Genomic DNA, 19,468 nt, shown 5'->3' with positions numbered 1-19,468 from the left:
TCTTTTTGCAGGTTTTTATGGTTCTCTTATTAAGTAGGTCTGATGGAAGAAATATATTTTTTTATTGTGTAAAATAGTTTGCTAATTTATACTCATTTAATTGAAACATGTTTCTAAATTGGTGTTGTAATATATACAAAATTTGTAGGCTATTATGTTCTTAACTTAACATTGCAACTACAATTGATACAACTTTTTTAGATAAATCATTTTAACTTTTTTGTTTGTATATAAAATAAATAAATAAAAGAGCTCTTACAGTAAAAGACTATCTTCTATTTTTATTTTTTGTTTCATTTTTGATATCAATAGGAGTTAGAAATTAAGTTTTGGTATGTGTAACTAAATCTTTAGAGCAGCAACAACAAAATATTTAAAAAACTAATTAAAAATGGAGTTTTAAGTTTTTCTCCTTCTTTATTTATCAAATATGTATAAAATGTTTGCTTTTTGTTAATCATAAGTTGACAATAATTCATTTTGTTGTTGTATTTGGTTGGAGTTTCTTATTGCATATCAACTTTAACTAAATTTAATATTGACTCTAATTTATTTAACGTTTTTGACTAATTAATATTTTTTTGTAGTATGTTTTTATTATTTTAATTTTATTTTATTATACTTTAAATAAAAATATTGTAAACTAATTCTAAAACTGCCTTTAATTTGTATTGAATTTTTTTATTAGTTTATCATGTGGTTAAGTAACTATAAATCAATTCATTGTCAACTTTCAATCTTAAATGACAATTATATAGAAAGAATTTTGAAATTTTGTAATCACAAATTAAATATCTATTTTAAGTGAAATATATTTGACAGTTTATAAAACCGAAAATCAACTTGATATGAACCGGATGTGAACTAATATCAACTGAACTATCTTAATTCAATTTTAAATAAAATTTGTCTTACTGATTTTTACAATCTTAAATGACATTTTATATAAAGAAATTTTTGAAATTTACCTGTAATATTGAATATCTCTTTTAAGTGTAATGTATTTGTCAGTCAATAAAAAAAATCAACCTCATGTGAATTTATATCAACTGAACTATCTTAATTCAATTTTTAATAAAATTTCTTTTACTGCTCTTTACAATCTTAACTAGCATTTTATATAGATAATTTTTTTAGATTTAATGTAAATTATATACAAATTGAATCTCTTTTAAGTGAAATGGATTTGACATTCTATAAAACTAAATATTAACCTGATGTGAACATGATATGAACCTATATCAACTAAACTACCTCAATTTAATTTGGGTTAATTGCAAATTCATACACAAACTTAATCCTAATTTGCAATTACAACATAAACTTTGAAACTTGACAATGTTAGTAACCAACTTTACACTTTTGGCAAATCGATACACCAAACACGAAAAACACTAACGTGGACACTGTAATATACCGCCATGTGTCGTTGCGTGATTGGTCTGTGTACCAATTTGCTAAAAAATGAAAGTTGGTTACTGACATTGCCAAGTTTCAAAGTTTATATTGTAATTGCAAATTAGGGTAAAGTTCGTGTATGCATTTGCAATTAACCCATTTAATTTTTAATCAAATTTGTTTGGGAAAAGGTGCAAAAATGACCTTCATGTATACCTCATGTATCTTATTGGCACTTCATGTATTTCGGATCTCAAATATGACCCTAACGTTGCGAAAAAGTATCAAAAAAACACAAAACATGGACGACGTTAAACATAAATGTGTACGGCCTTAAACGGAAATGTTAACGGAAGGGTCATTTTTGACACTTTTTCAAGACGTTAGGGTTCTTTTTAAGATCCGAAATATATGAGGTGCCAACATGAGACATGGGCTATACATTAGGGTCATTTTTGCACCTTTTCCCAATTTGTTTTGATGCTCTTTACAATCTTAAATGATATTTTATATACACAAATTGAATATTTCTTTTAAGTGAAATGTATCTGACAATCTATAAAACCGAAAATCAACCTGATGTGAACCTGTTAACCTATATCAACTGAACTACTTTAAGTTAATTTTTAATCAAAATTGTCTTGTTGCTCTATACAATCTTAAATGACATTTTATTTACAGAAATTGAATATCTCTTTTAAGTGAAGTGTATCTGATAGTCTATAAAACTGAAAATCAACCTGATGTGAATTTGATGTGAACCTATATCAACCGAACTATTTTATATATTTAATCAAATTTGTCTTACAACTCTTTACAATCTTAAATGACATTTTATATAGAGAGAATTTGAGAGTTAGTACAATATACAAATTGAATATACTAATATTAGAATTTTGAGATTTAATGTAATACAAATTGAATATCTCTTTTAAGTGAAATGTACTTGATAATCTATAAAACCGAAAATCAACCTGATGTGAACCTGATATGAACCTATATCAACTGAACTACTTTAATTTATTTTTTTATAAAATTTATCTTACTGCTTTTTACAACCTTAACTAAAATATATATAGTTTTTTTATTCATACTATATATATATATATATATATATTATTTTTGCTGAATTTATATAATAATTTTTTTTAAATGCTAGTTGTTATAACCTTATATAAACTTGAAATCAACTTTTATTCAGATTCTGCATGTAAGCATAAATAATGAATTATTTGTAAAACATCAAATGTGCAGAGCAGGTTATACAAATACAACATACCGGTTTTTATCAGAAATCACGAAATATGATAAAAAGATTTGCCAAAGCAGGATTTTATAAATGAAACTTAAACATTACTCAAAAATTCAAAAACACTTCTACAACCAAACATTTATTATTATCTATCTAATATATCTTTATTTTTATGTATTTGGTCTTTCTCTTCCTACTGTTACAACTATTGCCACCAATTAATCTTCCGCAATCTCGCCGGATTCAGCAGTGGCTAACATCAACTATAGGTGAAGGATGAAGTTTGTATTAAGAGCATTGGACATGAGGAAGCATCTAGTAACACCTGTTCACATAAACTAGATTAGCAACATCAAAATGACATTCCTGCCATAAAACAAGAAGTTAGAAATGAAAGACTCACAATTTTTTCATTTTAGAATCATATTGTTTAATATTGAATTGTGATCCTTCTAGTGCCACATCTTCCATTTCCATCAAGAATAGCTATCACCTATCAAGAAGTCTTTATTTTCATATTTCATGTGCCAATAAAGACAAAAGAAATTAAAAAAAATAAAAAAATGTTGCAGAAGAGCCAACTATAAACAAGTATTTGTTTTGACTCAAAGATGTAAGGTGTGTCAACTATCTAGCACAAGAAAATTAGATGTGTGTGGTTGTGTGCTATAACAATAGTGAAACAGCTCCCTATCAAAAATACAAATCATCAGAGAATACCAAACGATTTACAATTAGATCAATCAAATATACGAGAAAAAGGAAAACACCTATTCTTTAAGCAAGAAGCAACCATAAATATATAATTTATTTGTCTAAAGAGTAGAAATTCATTAGGAAGCATTGTTTTCCCAATAAACTTAAATCAACGCCAACCACCTCCAAGAAAAGCTAGGGTTTTGTTCTTCAATTCACCACTACAATTCAAAATCTGGTGTTCAATTTCTTCTTGCGTTTCATTTAATTCTAATCTTTAATCAAAGATTTTTGCGTTTGCGAAACATACCGAAATCGAAAGAATCTATTGTGTTGTGAAATAAAGTGAAGGAGAAGTGGGTGAACGCTGACCTCGCCGGACCGCCACCAAACTTTGCCGATCGTGTATATATTTAAACCAACAATTGTTGAATTCCATTGCCATATTTTGAGAGTCACATGCTTTAACATAGAAGGGGCAAATGTGTCCTATTTTACTATAAAATCAGCCTATTTTGAGGTATAGGTGATTTCTATAAACTTTTCCATCTTTTTGAGTGATTTCTGCAAATTTTTATTTTGTGAGGTAAAAACAATAGGAAGAAGCTCTTTTAGGGGATTTGTGTAAAAAACCCTTTTGAAAAAGGGTTTTTCTAAGAGGAAATTACACCATTTACCAAAAAAAATAAATGAAAATAATTACAAAACTACATATTGACTTTTTTCATTTACAAAAATCCTAGTTGATTTAAAAATAATTATAAAGTACCAAAAAATAAAAAATAATTACAAACATACGGTGTATACTGTTGGTATAATGTCAATATACTAATAAACTAACATTATATCAACATTATACCAACATAATACCAACATTATGCATACTGAGATTTTATTAATATTAAATAAAAAAATTATCAAAATTATATCAAATCGTATAAATACAACCTTGCTAAAGCAGATCAGGAAAAAATCCAGCTTGAAACTGAAACGGCTGAAAAAGGGGGAGGTCGTGACCTAATGGCCGCCGCCCGACTAAACATACCAATATGAAAATTAAATTAATAACATAGGCTGCCCAACGCTAACTTTGTTATCAAGCTTCGGACTGCCATTAGACTATGGAACCGGGACATTTTTGGGGATATGAATGTTAGACTTGCTACTATATAATCTGATATATCGAATTTGGAAGCACAGTCCGATTTTCAGATTCTAGATGAGGATGATGGCAACAAGCTTCTTTGCCTAAAAGCTGATTTTGAGCAACTTTCAAAGCACATTGAATCATTGTGGCATCAAAAATCAAGACTCAACTGGAATTAAAACGGTGATAGGAATACAAAATATTTCCATATTGTGGCAGCAATTCATTCAAAGAACAATAGTATTTCAGAAATCTTTATTAATGGAATTTGTTACTCTTCTCCGTCAGAAATTAAGCAGGGAGTTCAATCCTTTTACAAGGATTTATTTCATAAAGAACCCATTATCCATTATTCCTTGGATTCACTTCCTATTAAGTCCTTAACAGATTTACAAGCTGGTTCTTTGTCAATTCAGTTTTGCGAACATGAGATTTTAGATACTTTGATGAGCTGCGATGGAAATAAAGCCCCGGGCCTGGATGGTTTTAACTATTTTTTCTACAAGAAGGCTTGGAAATTTTTCAAACAAGACTACATCTCTTTATTCGATCGGTTTTTTGAATAGGCCTCGTTTCCGGTGGGTTTGAATACTGCCTTTCTTGTGTTAATTCCAAAGTTCCAAGGAGCTTCGGATATCAAGGATTTTAGACCGATCAGTTTGATAAATGGGGTTTTTAAATTGATCTCTAAGGTCTTGGCTAATAGACTGTCTCCTTTGTTGCCTCTGATCATCTCCGAAAACCAATTTGGTTTTATTAAAGGAAGGAGTACACATGAATGTAACATGATTGCGACGGACATCATTCATCTTGTAAAGTTTCGCAGAGAGCAAGTTTTTCTCATCAAACTAGATTTCAGGAAAGCTTTTAACACTATTTCTTGGAGCTTTATTCTGCAAATGCTTCACCGGATAAATTTTGATCAGAAATGGATTAGCCGGATTTCCTCCTTTTTTGATTCAACTCAACTTTCTGTTCTTCTGAATGGATCTCCTACTGAGAATTTTTTCATGGGTAAAGGTGTTCATCAAGGTGATCCTATTTCCCCTATGCTCTTTGTTTTAGCTGTGGAAAGTTTAAAAGCTTTACTTTCAAAAGCAATCGGTCTGGGATTATTTTCAGGAGTTCAAGTCGATGGTCTGGATGAACCTGTCTCTATTTTGCAGTTCGCAGATGATACTCTTATTTTTGTCCCCAATGATTTACAAATGGTTGAGAATCTTCTTCATATTTTGAGATGCTTTGAACTGATCTCTGGCCTCAAAATTAATTACCAAAAGTCTTCTATTATTGGTATTAATGTGGATCAATTTTCTCTTTCAAAAGCGTCTGATATTCTGAACTGCAAAATTAAGGAACTCCCAGTTAGCTATTTCGGCCTGCCGTACTGTAATACCCCAAAATATTTAATTAGCTAATTGGACCACGTGTCCAGTTTTGAGTCGCAGAAGTGACGATATCGGAAAGTTTTTCGATAAATAAGTTCTAGCAGGTCGGTTTTAGAAAAGATTATTACGGAGAAAATTTATATTATATTTCAATTCTAAAGTTAGAATTGGAATTAAATGGAAAAATGGCGAGAAAAGTCCAAAATAAGGTATAGGGACGAAAGTGGTAATTTAGCCACTTTGTGTCGAAAATAGAAATATTGGATTTTGACGGGAAAGTATTAATATTGAGTTTCGTATTATTTATCGGAGACAATTAATACGTATAAGTCATAATAAAAGAAGTTAACGATTTAGCTATGGACTAAATCGTGCGAAAGAAAAGTTTAAAGGACAAATGATAAGAAACAAAAAGAACAAGGACCAAAGTGATCCCTTTAGCCAAGAAATATAAGAAACCAAATTGAAAGAAAGAAGATCAGAGAAGGATCGAGAGAAAACAGAAAGCTATCGCCGATTTCCGTCGTTTCGCCGCCGTTTCTCCGTTCGAAGTCCGATTCGAGTGATTCAAGCGGCGATTGCTTCAGAATTGAAAGCTCTATCATCTCCGGCCATTAAACTAAGGTAAGAGGTCGGGTTTTGGCATGAAAATGATGAGTTTGTTGGCTGTTTTGGGTTAGGATTGAGTTTAGGTTGAAATTTGACGTTTTTGAGTTTATTATGGCGTTTTTGAAGAAATCCAGATATGGGTATTGACTAGGGAAGTGTTTAGCATGTCAGAATGCGGGTAAAACCCCGGAAATCGACTTCCGGGGAGCTGTGCACTTGGTGCACGACCGTGCACCACGGGTGCACGAACGTGTACTAGAAGTACACGAACGTGCACCTAGCAAGGTACACGATCGTGTACCTGAAGTACACCAACGTGCACTTTTCATGGTGCACGAACGTGTACTGGAAGTACACGAACGTGCACCAGTGAGGTGCACGAACGTGCACTTGGTTTCACGACCGTGTACCCACCAAAGGGCACGCCCGTGCACCCTGACTTGCCTCCACGCGTATGCAAGCTGTAATTGATCTAGGTGTTTGACGTTTTGAGTAATTTGACTCTGAAGGACGGGTTTCGGACTTTGAGAATCATTAATCTCGAGATTAGCTCGACGTTTTAGATAAATAATAATAATAGAAAACTTCAAGGACGTTAAGCGATTCTCAATTATGAAATATGGTATTCGCTAAGTCATCTCTACGACTAGAGATATCGAATACGTAAATAAGTATAAAATGAAACTAATCCTAAAACTTAAAAGTATTATACGTATAAGAATGCGAGAATACGATTTATCAGACGTGTCAGCGAGTAGTGGAGTCAGTAGAAGCGGGCTAGCGAGAGCGTACTATCAGATCGATCATATCATTTCTTGGATTGCGGTCACTGTGAGTTGTAGTTTACTTTCACATATTATATATTAAAGTTATTTCATATAGATATATATATATATATATATATATATATATATATATATATATATATATTGTTTATATGCATCGCATTACATATAATTGATTGAAATGTTATATGTTTTATTAATTTATATATATGAGAACTAGTATGCGATCCGAAGAAACTAGCTACCTATTGGGTGTCAATAGGCTGTGTGATCACCAGTATCGAGTCAGTCTAGTATGTTTGCATTTGAGAAATAACTTGACACAGCTGGGAGCTGATGATGATTATGAAATTTACAATTGGGTATATGAATTGATACGAGTGAGTACTCGGCTACGGTGTAGTCCGGAGTCCCCGTATCTAGTGGCTGGGCCACCAGCGAGTTGGACTCGCGATTGATATTTACGATTGGGTTGAATGATAATGACTATTCGAGAAATGTGTCGCATGCTAGGATATTAGTTTCATACGGATCAAATACATGTTTATATGTTTTATATTAATATTTTCTTGAGATGCGATGCTACGTTTCTATATTAATACTGTTAGTAAATGTCAACTCACTCAGTATTTCCCCAAATACTGATCCCTCACCTTTGATGTCTTTCAGATGCTTAGCTTGTGGACCTAGCTAGAGGCCAATTTTGAAGTCCAGAAGTCAGCTGTATATGTTAGTTTCTGACTTCTGTGAATGCTGCAGTAGTGGTCCTGTGTCAACAGAATAGTAGCCTAGACAGCAGTTCATTTTGATTGTACATATTATCTGCTGTTATTGTTTTATATGCTTTTTGTTAGGCTACGTGTTTAGTATATGATCTACGGCCCCAGATGCCGGTGAGATGTTTTGAGACATTAACTGATGTATATAGTACCGCGAGGCTAGTTCGTACAGGGTACGGTAACTAGAGCCCGCGAGGTTTAACAGTTAATGTAAATATTTGGTTATATGATATATATGTAATTGCTTCCGTTGTTTGATATTATTCATTTATTATTTGCGAAAAATTAATAGTGATTTTAGGCTTGCTACGGGTTTCGGAGCTACCACTCCCGTTCCCTAGCGCCGGTTGCGGCTCAATATTTTGGGTCGTGACAATGTTGGTATCAGAGCAGTTTGGTCCAGTTACCACTGCTAGATTTGTCCGTTTTGTTAGTAAGTATACCTAGGAACTACTGCAGCAAGAGTCAGACTGTAGTTATCTGTTACTGTGTGATTTATGCATTGATAAGGTATAGTATAGCGCGTGGGAATTAGTGCTATTAAGCTAGTGAAGGATTAGTATCCGTATATACAAACGATTGAGATGGTTAAGTGTTTATTACTTGCACTGAGGTTGTTAAGTAATTATTTGATCGCAAATTACGTATGGCTGGATTAAGTATTAAATGTTTACAGCATTTTATAAGTTGATACTGGAATTGCGTGCGGAAAGGAACTCAGATGGTCGCTCATGTTTGAAATTATTTCTTTTCAGCATGTCTGGGCAAAACGGAGCTCAGTCGCATGCTGAGGAAGAACGGGAGGAAGCGCCTCCTATATTTCAAAACGGGTTTCATAATGAAGTAGGCGAACCATCTGGGGTCCATCAGAATGGATTCCACACAAATAATGGAGCATCGCCAGAAATATATCAAAATGGTTTTATGTCTGTGTAAGAGATAGGTAGTTCTTCTGGAAACAGAGTTAGAGTGCATTCGCCGGAGATAGAATACAGCGAAGAAGAGGAAGAGGAACCGGAGGAAGATCCGGAAGAGGATCCTGAAGAAGATCCTGAGGAAGACCCTGAGGAGGATCCTGAGGAGGATCCAGAAGAAGAATTAGAAGAGGAAGCAGAGGAGGAAAATCCTCATGAAGAAGAGTATGAAGAAGAAGAACAGTTAGATGAATTAGATGTCGAAGAGTACAGAGGTGACTATTTCTGGTCTAGTGTGCGGAGATACCGCAATTTGAGGGAAGATGCAGATATAGCTAACGGTCAGGCGCAGATAGCCCTAAACCAGGTTAGGAGGCAGATGCGTTCTTTTTCTAGAGGAATGTTAACTGTAGGAGCGTACTCTACTGATTTTCTGCGGATGGCTGAAGGAGTCCCTGATCTGAACGAAGACAATAGAACCATTAATCGTAGGTATGTCAGGGGTTTAGGACCTCAGTTTGATGAGCTATATGAGCACGTGGACGAACATTTTAGCACACTTACTACAATGGCCCGTAGGATTGAAACAGAGCATGAGTGGGCGGGTGATCTGGTACGACCCTATTATTTTAGACGTGAGTACCACCCAGATTACGTCAGTACGTCCTCCAGAATTACAACCAACCCCTATTTTGTGCAAAGAGGTGGAAGAAACTCTGGTAGAACAGTTAGGGGCCGACATACAGGCGTAGTTATTAGGGAACCTAACGTTCCGCATCAGGCACCTCCAGGTATTAGTGATTTACATGCTTTAAGTAATTGTGTTTATGTGTTTGCATTATTGTGTTTATATAATTGTTGCATTGCATAATAGAATGTCAGTAATAGGTTATGCCTATAGGAGAAAGCCTCGGAAAGCGAGAACCTATAGGAAGCGTTGTAGTTAAACACGCGCCTAATAAAAGAACATATAAACATAACTCACAAAACAATAATATAATATATACTACATAATACATTTGTAGTGAACGTAATTCCTATATTACGTTTTAGAAGCTGTAAAGGGAAAGATAGAGTATTATAAAGGGAAATCGATGTGGAACATCGACATCTGTATTTGTATCTGACGTGGTACAAAGTATTGCAGAAGTGGATATGGTGATTACAGCAATAGAGAATTTTGAATTTGATTGAGATGTTGGAGATATGAAGAGAGAAGGGATGTGACAGAAGAACAGTTTGTAAGTGACAGAAAAATGACAGCAATACAAAAATTTGAAATATACCCAATAATCATAAAGAAAGCCGTTAATAGTCGCAGAGTGTACAATCTAGAGTAAACTTACGATTTCATGAAAATTTTGGAAAGTTTTTATGATTTTTGAGATACAATTGTGCTCAGACATCGCATATGACATTGCATAATCACGATAGGAATGCAAAAGAAACTGATTTTCAAAATATAGATCATGCATCATGCCTTTATAATGACAAAGAAAATGCAATTGCGAGCAACTCCTTGGTGATGAGAGGTGTCATCACTCTGAGCTACAATTGTACTAACGATTTTAAGCGATTTATGAAAAGTGGTTTAGAAAAAGCTGCGCAGCCAAAAGAAGTTTTAAACTTATTTTGTTCAGTAAGTAAACTCGGATATAAAGCCCTGCGACGAAAAATAAAAGATTATTATTATATAAGAATAAGATTTGTAAAATAAACCCCAATAATAGAATAGAGCCATGTTAATAACCATTGCCACAAGGCTAATAAAGCTAAAGGAGTGATCGTCGGGAAGCATACGCAGATAAGCTGCGATGCACTGGCAATACTTAAGGATACAGTAATTATCTTTATGCAAGAGTAAGGGGTGGAACGACAGGGAGTCGTGCAAGGCGAAAGAAACGTAACAAATACATAAGGATGATGTATGATTATTCTTATGTTGAAATAAACGAGGTAGCAATCGAAAGTCATAGTTGAGGAAGAGAGATTAAAAGTATGAAGGGTGAAAAGATGGTAATACGAATGATGAATATCAAGTGATATTTAAAGGAGATATAGCGTTATCAATATCAGTGTTTAAAAATACAGAAGTAGAAAGAGAAAGAATACGAAATGATGAAGCATATGATTTTGCAAGATATGAAAGTTTAAATTAGATAGATCAAGAGAGATAATGATACTATATGACTGATATTAAGTGAAGTCACTAATATCAACATTAAGAGCTATAGATTGCGTTAACAGAAAGAAGAAAAGTTAAGTTGTAAAATTTTAGTATAAGGAGAATATTACATATAAAAGTCACGATGTCATAAGAACGGAAGTCGATATTAATACAGAAAAGGTTAAGTTCCATAAGACAATTAAAACTATGTTATAAAGACTAAGGAGGCATAAAGAATATAAAATGACAAATTTGAAATTGCTCCCTAATTTGAAAATTTTGAAGTTGAGTTCAATCTAGATGTTGGAAGCAGTCGGAAAACCCTTTTAGAAGGAGATGAGAATCAGAGTAAGGATCAACTAAGGAACGATTACAATCAGGATGATGTCTTGAAAAGTGAAATTGAGGTCGTGGTATCACTCGAAAGTAAGAAGCAGAAGTGTAAAATGAAAAACAAAGTTGTTATATAGTAAGAATGAATGAAGATTAAGGAAATAAATAAGTTATTAAAGATCTAATGAATCCGTTGAGGTTGAAAGTTAAAGATAAAGTTACTCAAAGGTTAAAGATAAGAAAGAAATTAAGCGAAAGCTAATTAACGAGAAAAGTTCTCGAAACAGTTAAATGTTAAAGAAACATACGAGATTCTTATGAGGTTATTATAAATAGGGAATTGTGACGTAAAGGAGAGACATTTTTGACTGACAAGTCAATTAATGACTCGAGAGGATCTTTAAGGACTAATCAGAGAAAGTCAAGAAGATAAAAATACGGATAGTATCGGTCAACGAAGACGATCGTATAAGCTACACGGTTAAAGTTAACACAAAAAGAAGTGCATATAGCAATGGGGAATGTACGAAGGATCACGACCAACAGAACAACATAAAGTTCACAATAGCTTAAGCAAAGCAAGGAAAAGTTGAAGGAAGTAAAGGAAGTATCAGACTCAACTACGTTAAGAAACAACAAATATGATAGACAAGATATAAGTTGAGAAAAGATTGATTGATAAAGAACGAAGTGTCAGATACTAGTAGAAAGAAGTAAGTACATCATTAAGGATATAGCCGACACGTTGTCACTATTCACGTGTAAAAGAGACAAGTAGCGACCCGAGGACGATTGAGAATGAAACAGTAAACTTGGAGAATACGAGTGAGGATTAATCGACGCTAATGAGGAACAGAAGAAAGATAAAGACTAGTTGTACAAGACGTCGGGATTACGATATTAGTGATACGCCTGGAGCCACACTATTTTAGGAAGATGATGAATAGGATAGAAGTGACAATGAGAAGATTCTCAACTAGGCAACAAGTATGAAGTTATATCCGTGCATGGGAAAACTAATAGTTTCAGTAAAAGAAAAAGCTACGACTAACACGTAGTAATGAACATTAAGAGAAGTATAAGGATAATCTTAAGATCCCAACAAGATTTATGAAAATTCGAGGACGAATTTTTATAAGGGGGGAAGAATGTAATACCCAAAATATTTAATTAGCTAATTGGACCACGTGTCCAGTTTTGAGTCGCAGAAGTGACGATATCGGAAAGTTTTCCGATAAATAAGCTCTAGCAGGTCGGTTTTAGAAAAGATTATTACGGAGAAAATTTATATTATATTTCAATTCTAAAGTTAGAATTGGAATTAAATGGAAAAATGGCGAGAAAAGTCCAAAATAAGGTATAGGGACGAAAGTGGTAATTTAGCCACTTTGTGTCGAAAATAGAAATATTGGATTTTGACGGGAAAGTATTAATATTGAGTTTCGTATTATTTATCGGAGACAATTAATACGTATAAGTCATAATAAAAGAAGTTAACGATTTAGCTATGGACTAAATCGTGCGAAAGAAAAGTTTAAAGGATAAATGATAAGAAAAAAAAGAACAAGGACCAAAGTGAACCTTTAGCCAAGAAATATAAGAAACCAAATTCAAAGAAAGAAGATCAGAGAAGGATCGAGAGAAAACAGAAAGCTATCGCCGATTTCCGTCGTTTCGCCGCCGTTTCTCCGTTCGACGTCCAATTCGAGTGATTCAAGCGGCGATTTCTTCAGAATTGAAAGCTCTATCATCTCCGGCCATTAAATTAAGGTTAGAGGTCGGGTTTTGGCATGAAAATGATGAGTTTGTTGGCTGTTTTGGGTTAGGATTGAGTTTAGGTTAAAATTTGACGTTTTTGAGTTTATTATGGCGTTTTTGAAGAAATCGAGATATGGGTATTGACTAGGGAAGTGTTTAGCATGTCGGAATGGGGGTAAAACCCCGGAAATCGACTTCCAGGGAGCTGTGCACGTGGTGCACGACCGTGCACCACGGGTGCACGAACGTGTACTAGAAGTACACGAACGTGCACCTAGCAAGGTACACGATCGTGTACCTTAAGTACACAAACGTGCACTTTTCATGGTGCACGAATGTGTACTGGAAGTACACGAACGTGCACCAGTGAGGTGCACGAACGTGCACTTGGTTGCACTACCGTGTAACCACCGAAGGGCACGCCCGTGCACCCTGACTTGCCTCCACGCGTATGCAAGCTGTAATTGATCTAGGTGTTTGACGTTTTGAGTAATTTGACTCTAAAGGACGGGTTTCGGACTTTGAGAATCATTAATCTCGAGATTAGCTCGACGTTTTAGATAAATAATAATAATAGAAAACTTCAAGGACGTTAAGCGATTCTCAATTATGAAATATGGTATTCGCTAAGTCATCTCTACGACTAGAGATATCGAATACGTAAATAAGTATAAAATGAAACTAATCCTAAAACTTAAAAGTATTATACGTATAAGAATGCGAGAATCACGTCTAACTATTAACGATTTATCAGACGTGTCAGTGAGTAGTGGAGTCAGTAGAAGCGGACTAGCGAGAGTGTACTATCAGATCGATCATATCATTTCTTGGATTGCGGTCACTGTGAGTTGTATTTTACTTTCACGTATTATATATTAAAGTTATTTCATATATATATATATATATATATATATATATAAATATATATATATATATATATATATATATATATATATATATATATATTGTTTATACGCATCGCATTACATATAATTGATTGAAATGTTATATGTTTTATTAATTTATATTTATGAGAACTAGTATTCGATCCGAAGAAACTAGCTACCTATTGGGTGTCAATAGGCTGTGTGATCACCAATATCGAGTCAGTCTAGTATGTTTGCATTTGAGAAATAACTTGACACAGCTGGGAGCTGATGATTATGAAATTTACGATTGGGTATATGAATTGATACGAGTGAGTACTCGGCTACGGTGTAGTCCGGAGTCCCCGTATCTAGTGGCTGGGCCACCATCGAGTTGGACTCGCGATTGATATTTACGATTGGGTTGAATGATAATGACTATTCGAGAAATGTGTCGCATGCTAGGATATTAGTTTCATACGGATCAAATACATGTTTATATGTTTTATATTAATATTTTCTTGAGATGCGATGCTACGTTTCTATATTAATACTGTTAGTAAATGTCAACTCACTCAGTATTTCCCCAAATACTGATCCCTCACCTTTGATGTCTTTCAGGTGCTTAGCTTGTGGACCTAGGTAGAGGCCAATTTTGAAGTCCAGAAGTCAGCTGTATATATTAGTTTCTGACTTCTGTGAATGCTGCAGTAGTGGTCCTGTGTCAACAGAATAGTAGCCTAGACAGCAGTTCATTTTGATTGTACATATTATCTGCTGTTATTGTTTTATATGCTTTTTGTTAGGCTACGTGTTTAGTATATGATCTACGGCCCCAGATGCCGGTGAGATGTTTTGAGACATTAACTGATGTATATAGTACCGCAAGGCTAGTTCGTACAGGGTACGGTAACTAGAGCCCGCGAGGTTTAACAGTTAATGTAAATATTTGGTTATATGATATATATGTAATTGCTTCCGTTGTTTGATATTATTCATTTATTATTTGCGAAAAATTAATAGTGATTTTAGGCTTGCTACGGGTTCCGGAGCTACCACTCCCGTTCCCTAGCGCCGGTTGCGGCTCAATATTTTGGGTCGTGACACGTTCTCTGATAGATCAGTTGGCATTAAACTTTGGGATCCGGTTGTGGCAAGTTTTAACTCTCAACTTTCAACTTGGAGGGACAATCTTATTGCTCCAGCAGGTAGACTTACTCTCATTAAGTCTGTTTTATGTAGTTTGCCAGTTTACTTTCTGGGTTCTTTTTGCATTCCCTGTTCGGTGGCTGATTCTCTTGAGCGTATTATACGACGGTTCTTATGGAATGGTAATGTTGAGAGACGAGGTTTTAGCAAAGTAGCTTGGGCGGAGGTTTGCTTGCCTTTTAAGGCGGGAGGCCTTAATATTACCCCTCTCCGCACAAGAAATATCTGCTTATTGATGAAATGGTTGTGGAAACTAATGGTTTATGATGAGAATTCTCTCTGGTTTGGAGTCATCTCATCGAGTTCTTCTATTCCTGAATGGTTTGACATAGAGGGTGCTAATACTCTTCATCTTTCTCACATTTGGAAAGGTATCTACAATGTTTGCATGAAAAATAGAGCAGCTTGGGAATGTTTTACGAGTTCGGTTTTTATGTGTTTTGGGGATGGTATCAGGATTAGATTTTGGAAAGATCGATGGCTTAAAGATGACCCTCTGTACATTTTATTTCCTGCATTATTTCGGTTATGTAGAGATAAAGACAGTATGATTTCTTCATTTTTTGATCCGCAGCAAGGTTGTTTCAGCCGCCTGAACTGATCACGGAGGCTAGGGATTGGCGAGCTTGAACAGCTCTCTACCTTATTGGAGCTGCTGCCTCAGCCGGCTATGTCTGGTGATAGGTTTTTTTGGTTGTTGAAGGAGAATTTCACGGTGGCTTCAGTTGCAGGGCTGCTGCGTGTTAATTCAGTTCATGAGCAGGCCTCTATTTCTTTTTTGACGCAGCAGATTTGGAAAGAGATTCTCCCCCCTCGCATTCAGTTTTTCTTTTGGTTACTTGCTCGAGATCGTATTTCTTATAATATGACTTTGGTGAGAAGAGGTATTCTTGATTCTGAACATTCTTTTTGTACTTTTTGCCTCGACGAAGAATCTAGTTTACACATTGTTCTACACTGCAATTTTGCTTGGAGTTTTTGGTCTCTTATTCTAGCGAATTGCTCGGTGATTTGGGTTACTCCTTATTCTCTAAAGGATTTGTTTGTGCATTGGACCTCTCTTTCTTCTGGTAGGCATTGTAATCTCTGGAAACTTATATGGTTTTTCGGAGTTTGGCATCTATGGAAGAATCAGAATAATCGTGTTTTCAATGACGTGTCAGCTACTGTTCATAGTTTGGTTTTTCTCAGTATTTGGAAAGCGGTTGATTTCTACCGGGCAAGGAACCAAATCTTTGCTCACTCGGGAAACGACGTTTTTCGATGTATTGATTTTTTCTGTAATAATCTCTAGTAGCTTGTTTTTCTGACCTTTTGCCTCCCGCGGCTTGTGGGTGTACTAATCTACATATCATTTAACCAAAAAAAGTAACATATCAAAATTATACCAACAGTATACCAATAGCATTAAAATATACTGAAATTTTATTATTAGATAAAAATTACACTAACATTACACCACATCGTGTACTAAAAATTAAACTAGCAATATATTAAAATTGTACCAACAATATACAAATTCTCTAATTCATTATTACCAACTATAGTGAAAAATATATATAAAAAAATATACATGTTATCAACTAGAATATATATATAAAAAATTATTATCCATATACCGAAAATATAATAAAATTATACCAATAATAAACCAAATACTATTTTTAAATTCTCTGATTTATAGTTTTAATATACCAAAATTATACCATAATTATACCGATATTATACACATCGTATTTTTGTAAATAATTTTCATTTTTTGGTAATTTTGTAATTAATTTTAAATCAGTCGATATTTTTGTAAATAAAAAAAATTTACAGGTACTTTTGTAAATATTTTTAAAATTGTAGGTACTTTTGTCATCATCCCTTTTTTTAACAAGTACATATGTTATAGCAAAATATTTTTAAGAATTCTAGTCATACTTTCAAAATTGAAAAATACAATAACCACTTTTTTTTGCAAAATTATACTTTGTTAATTATATAATTACAATAATCATTATATAAGAAATGTAGTTATATGAAAGTTAAGACTCTCCTACAAATAAGATCTTTTCAAATGAAATCAATTAATATCTTTACAAAATAAAACCAATTAAAAATCTTTTAAATAAAATTAATTTTTTTTAGATTAAATTTAAATAAAATCAAGGGTAATATTCGGTAAACCTTGTTATATAATTAAAGCTGATTAGATTCAATATTCGAAAAAATACGATTTGGTTAATCAACGGCATACTAACAGGTTACTAAATAGACTTAAAACAAAATTTGTTTTAAATGCACAATTCGGATTTACTAATTTTTTTTAATGATATACTAAATATTAAATAGCTATAGGTTAGTCAATGATTTACTCACGGTTTTCTAACGGTACATTAAAATAAATTTGTTAATTTTTAAAAAGTACAGTTTGTTTTAAATATACAATTCAAGTTTACCAACTGTTTACACATTGATTTATTCACCATATATTCAAAATAAAAATTATACAAGTTCACCAACGGTTAACCCAATGTTTACTAACAATGTACTAAAAATAAAATTATTGGGTTACCATTAATAAACCATTGGTTAACCAACAATAAAACCATTACAAAATATAATCAAATTCATCTACTAGTTTAATAAATTCATCACAACAGGTTCGCCATCTCCGGCAACGAAAACCAGTCCTCCATCTCGGGTCGTTGCTCCTTTAAGACTCACGGCGGCCTGAAAACTCAATGCCGGAGGCCATTCATTTCAGGTTGGCAACTTCAATAGGGAGAGTAGCCCAAGATATGATATGAATTAAGCACCTTAAAGGTTGAAGTAATGCGCACAATCTGTGAAGTAAAATCAATCTGCACCAGCCAAATAAAAAAACAAAGAATTTATAATTATTATATCCACTGCACAACTTGAGTTAAACTTGCAGACAAATATACAAAATGTTTAGCTAAATTTTTCATTTCTCATATATTCAATTCTGTTCATTTCTCATTGTAATTAACAACAAAATAAAGAGAACGAGATCTCCTCAAACTCGAAGCATTAAAGATCAAAGGAATAAAACAAAAGAGAGAGAGAAACACTTACACGTCGATCGACCTTGGATATGATTAGATGGGAAAGAACAGTCGTGGATAGTATTGCAATCGTATTTGTAAAAAGCAAAAGAACAAAAAAAAAATCTGATTTTATTTATCAAAAGAGAAAAGAAGTACAGTAAGTATGGGAATAATTTTCTCTTTTCTCATATATGGTCTAAATTTCTCTTTGAAAAATTAAGCAACTTGTTAAATAAACAAAAACGGCAACTTGATAGCAGATGTAAAATAAGCTAATTATCTGCTCATTTAATATAAGTTGGACCGACGGTTGAACCGGCTGAACCTTGAATCTCTAGCTTTACCGGTTCAGTCACCGATTTAGTTTTTAAACACTTCTTTATATATTAAAACTAAAATCCATATACATATTATTTAAATGAAAATGATAAAAAAATTAACAAATATTTAACCTAAGTAAAAACATATAAAAATGACAATATAGAAAAAATTAATACTATCTGTTAAAATTTAAATAAATATCTGGTCACTAATGCAAAAACTCAAGAACCATACATTTTAATTATAAAACAAACTAGCTTAGTAGTCATGTAGAGAAATTCAATTGTAATTTTTACTAGCTATTGTTTTTTCCATTTGTTCTGTTATTTTACTTTTTACTGTATTTTTTCTAAGGTTAAAAAGCTTGTAATTCTTACTATTATCTAAACAATTATTATTTAAAAAAATGTAAATGAATTTTTGTTTTAATATATAAAGCACAATTTTGATCGTTGGATGTTTTTTTATTGAAGTGTAAGTTATCTAATGGTGGAATAAAGGAAAATGGAGGAAATAAGAATTTGAGGGGAGCCCCTCCATTAAAGTGTATCTAATTAAAGCTAATTAATTCATAAAACCATCCCTCATCTCCTTTATTACCAATGAATATTTGGGTAGAACTGGAAAATTCCAAAAATCATGGATATTCAGTCAAATGCACATTCACATTTTTATTTATCCACTCATACTATTTTCTTTGCCTATCTTGCAATGTATCAAACCCTCAGATTACAAGGACCATAACTGGTAATTTCACACTGGAAGTCGCGCAGCAGAGGGTGCGGGTCCG

At 33.4% G+C, this 19,468-nt stretch overlaps 2 protein-coding genes across 2 annotated transcripts; both read left to right on the top strand.

The window, feature by feature from the left end:
- Positions 1-4,467: 4,467 nt before the first annotated feature.
- On the top strand, positions 4,468-15,902 carry LOC126669562 (uncharacterized). The gene is made up of 7 exons (XM_050363064.1): positions 4,468-4,498; positions 4,542-4,641; positions 4,684-5,002; positions 5,060-5,877; positions 10,403-10,500; positions 11,421-11,561; positions 15,217-15,902. Exons 1-7 carry the CDS (start codon positions 4,468-4,470, stop codon positions 15,900-15,902), a joined length of 2,193 nt encoding a protein of 730 aa, XP_050219021.1.
- Positions 15,903-15,971: 69 nt separating this feature from the next.
- Positions 15,972-16,595, top strand: LOC126669557 (uncharacterized). Its single transcript, XM_050363049.1, has one exon. The coding sequence runs from the start codon at positions 15,972-15,974 to the stop codon at positions 16,593-16,595; it is 624 nt and encodes a 207-aa protein (XP_050219006.1).
- Positions 16,596-19,468: the final 2,873 nt, after the last annotated feature.

This window comes from Mercurialis annua, linkage group LG1-X (genome assembly GCF_937616625.2).
Source record: "Mercurialis annua linkage group LG1-X, ddMerAnnu1.2, whole genome shotgun sequence".
NCBI classification, from domain to species: domain Eukaryota; kingdom Viridiplantae; phylum Streptophyta; class Magnoliopsida; order Malpighiales; family Euphorbiaceae; genus Mercurialis; species Mercurialis annua.
This window is presented reverse-complemented; position numbering and strand designations above follow the sequence as displayed.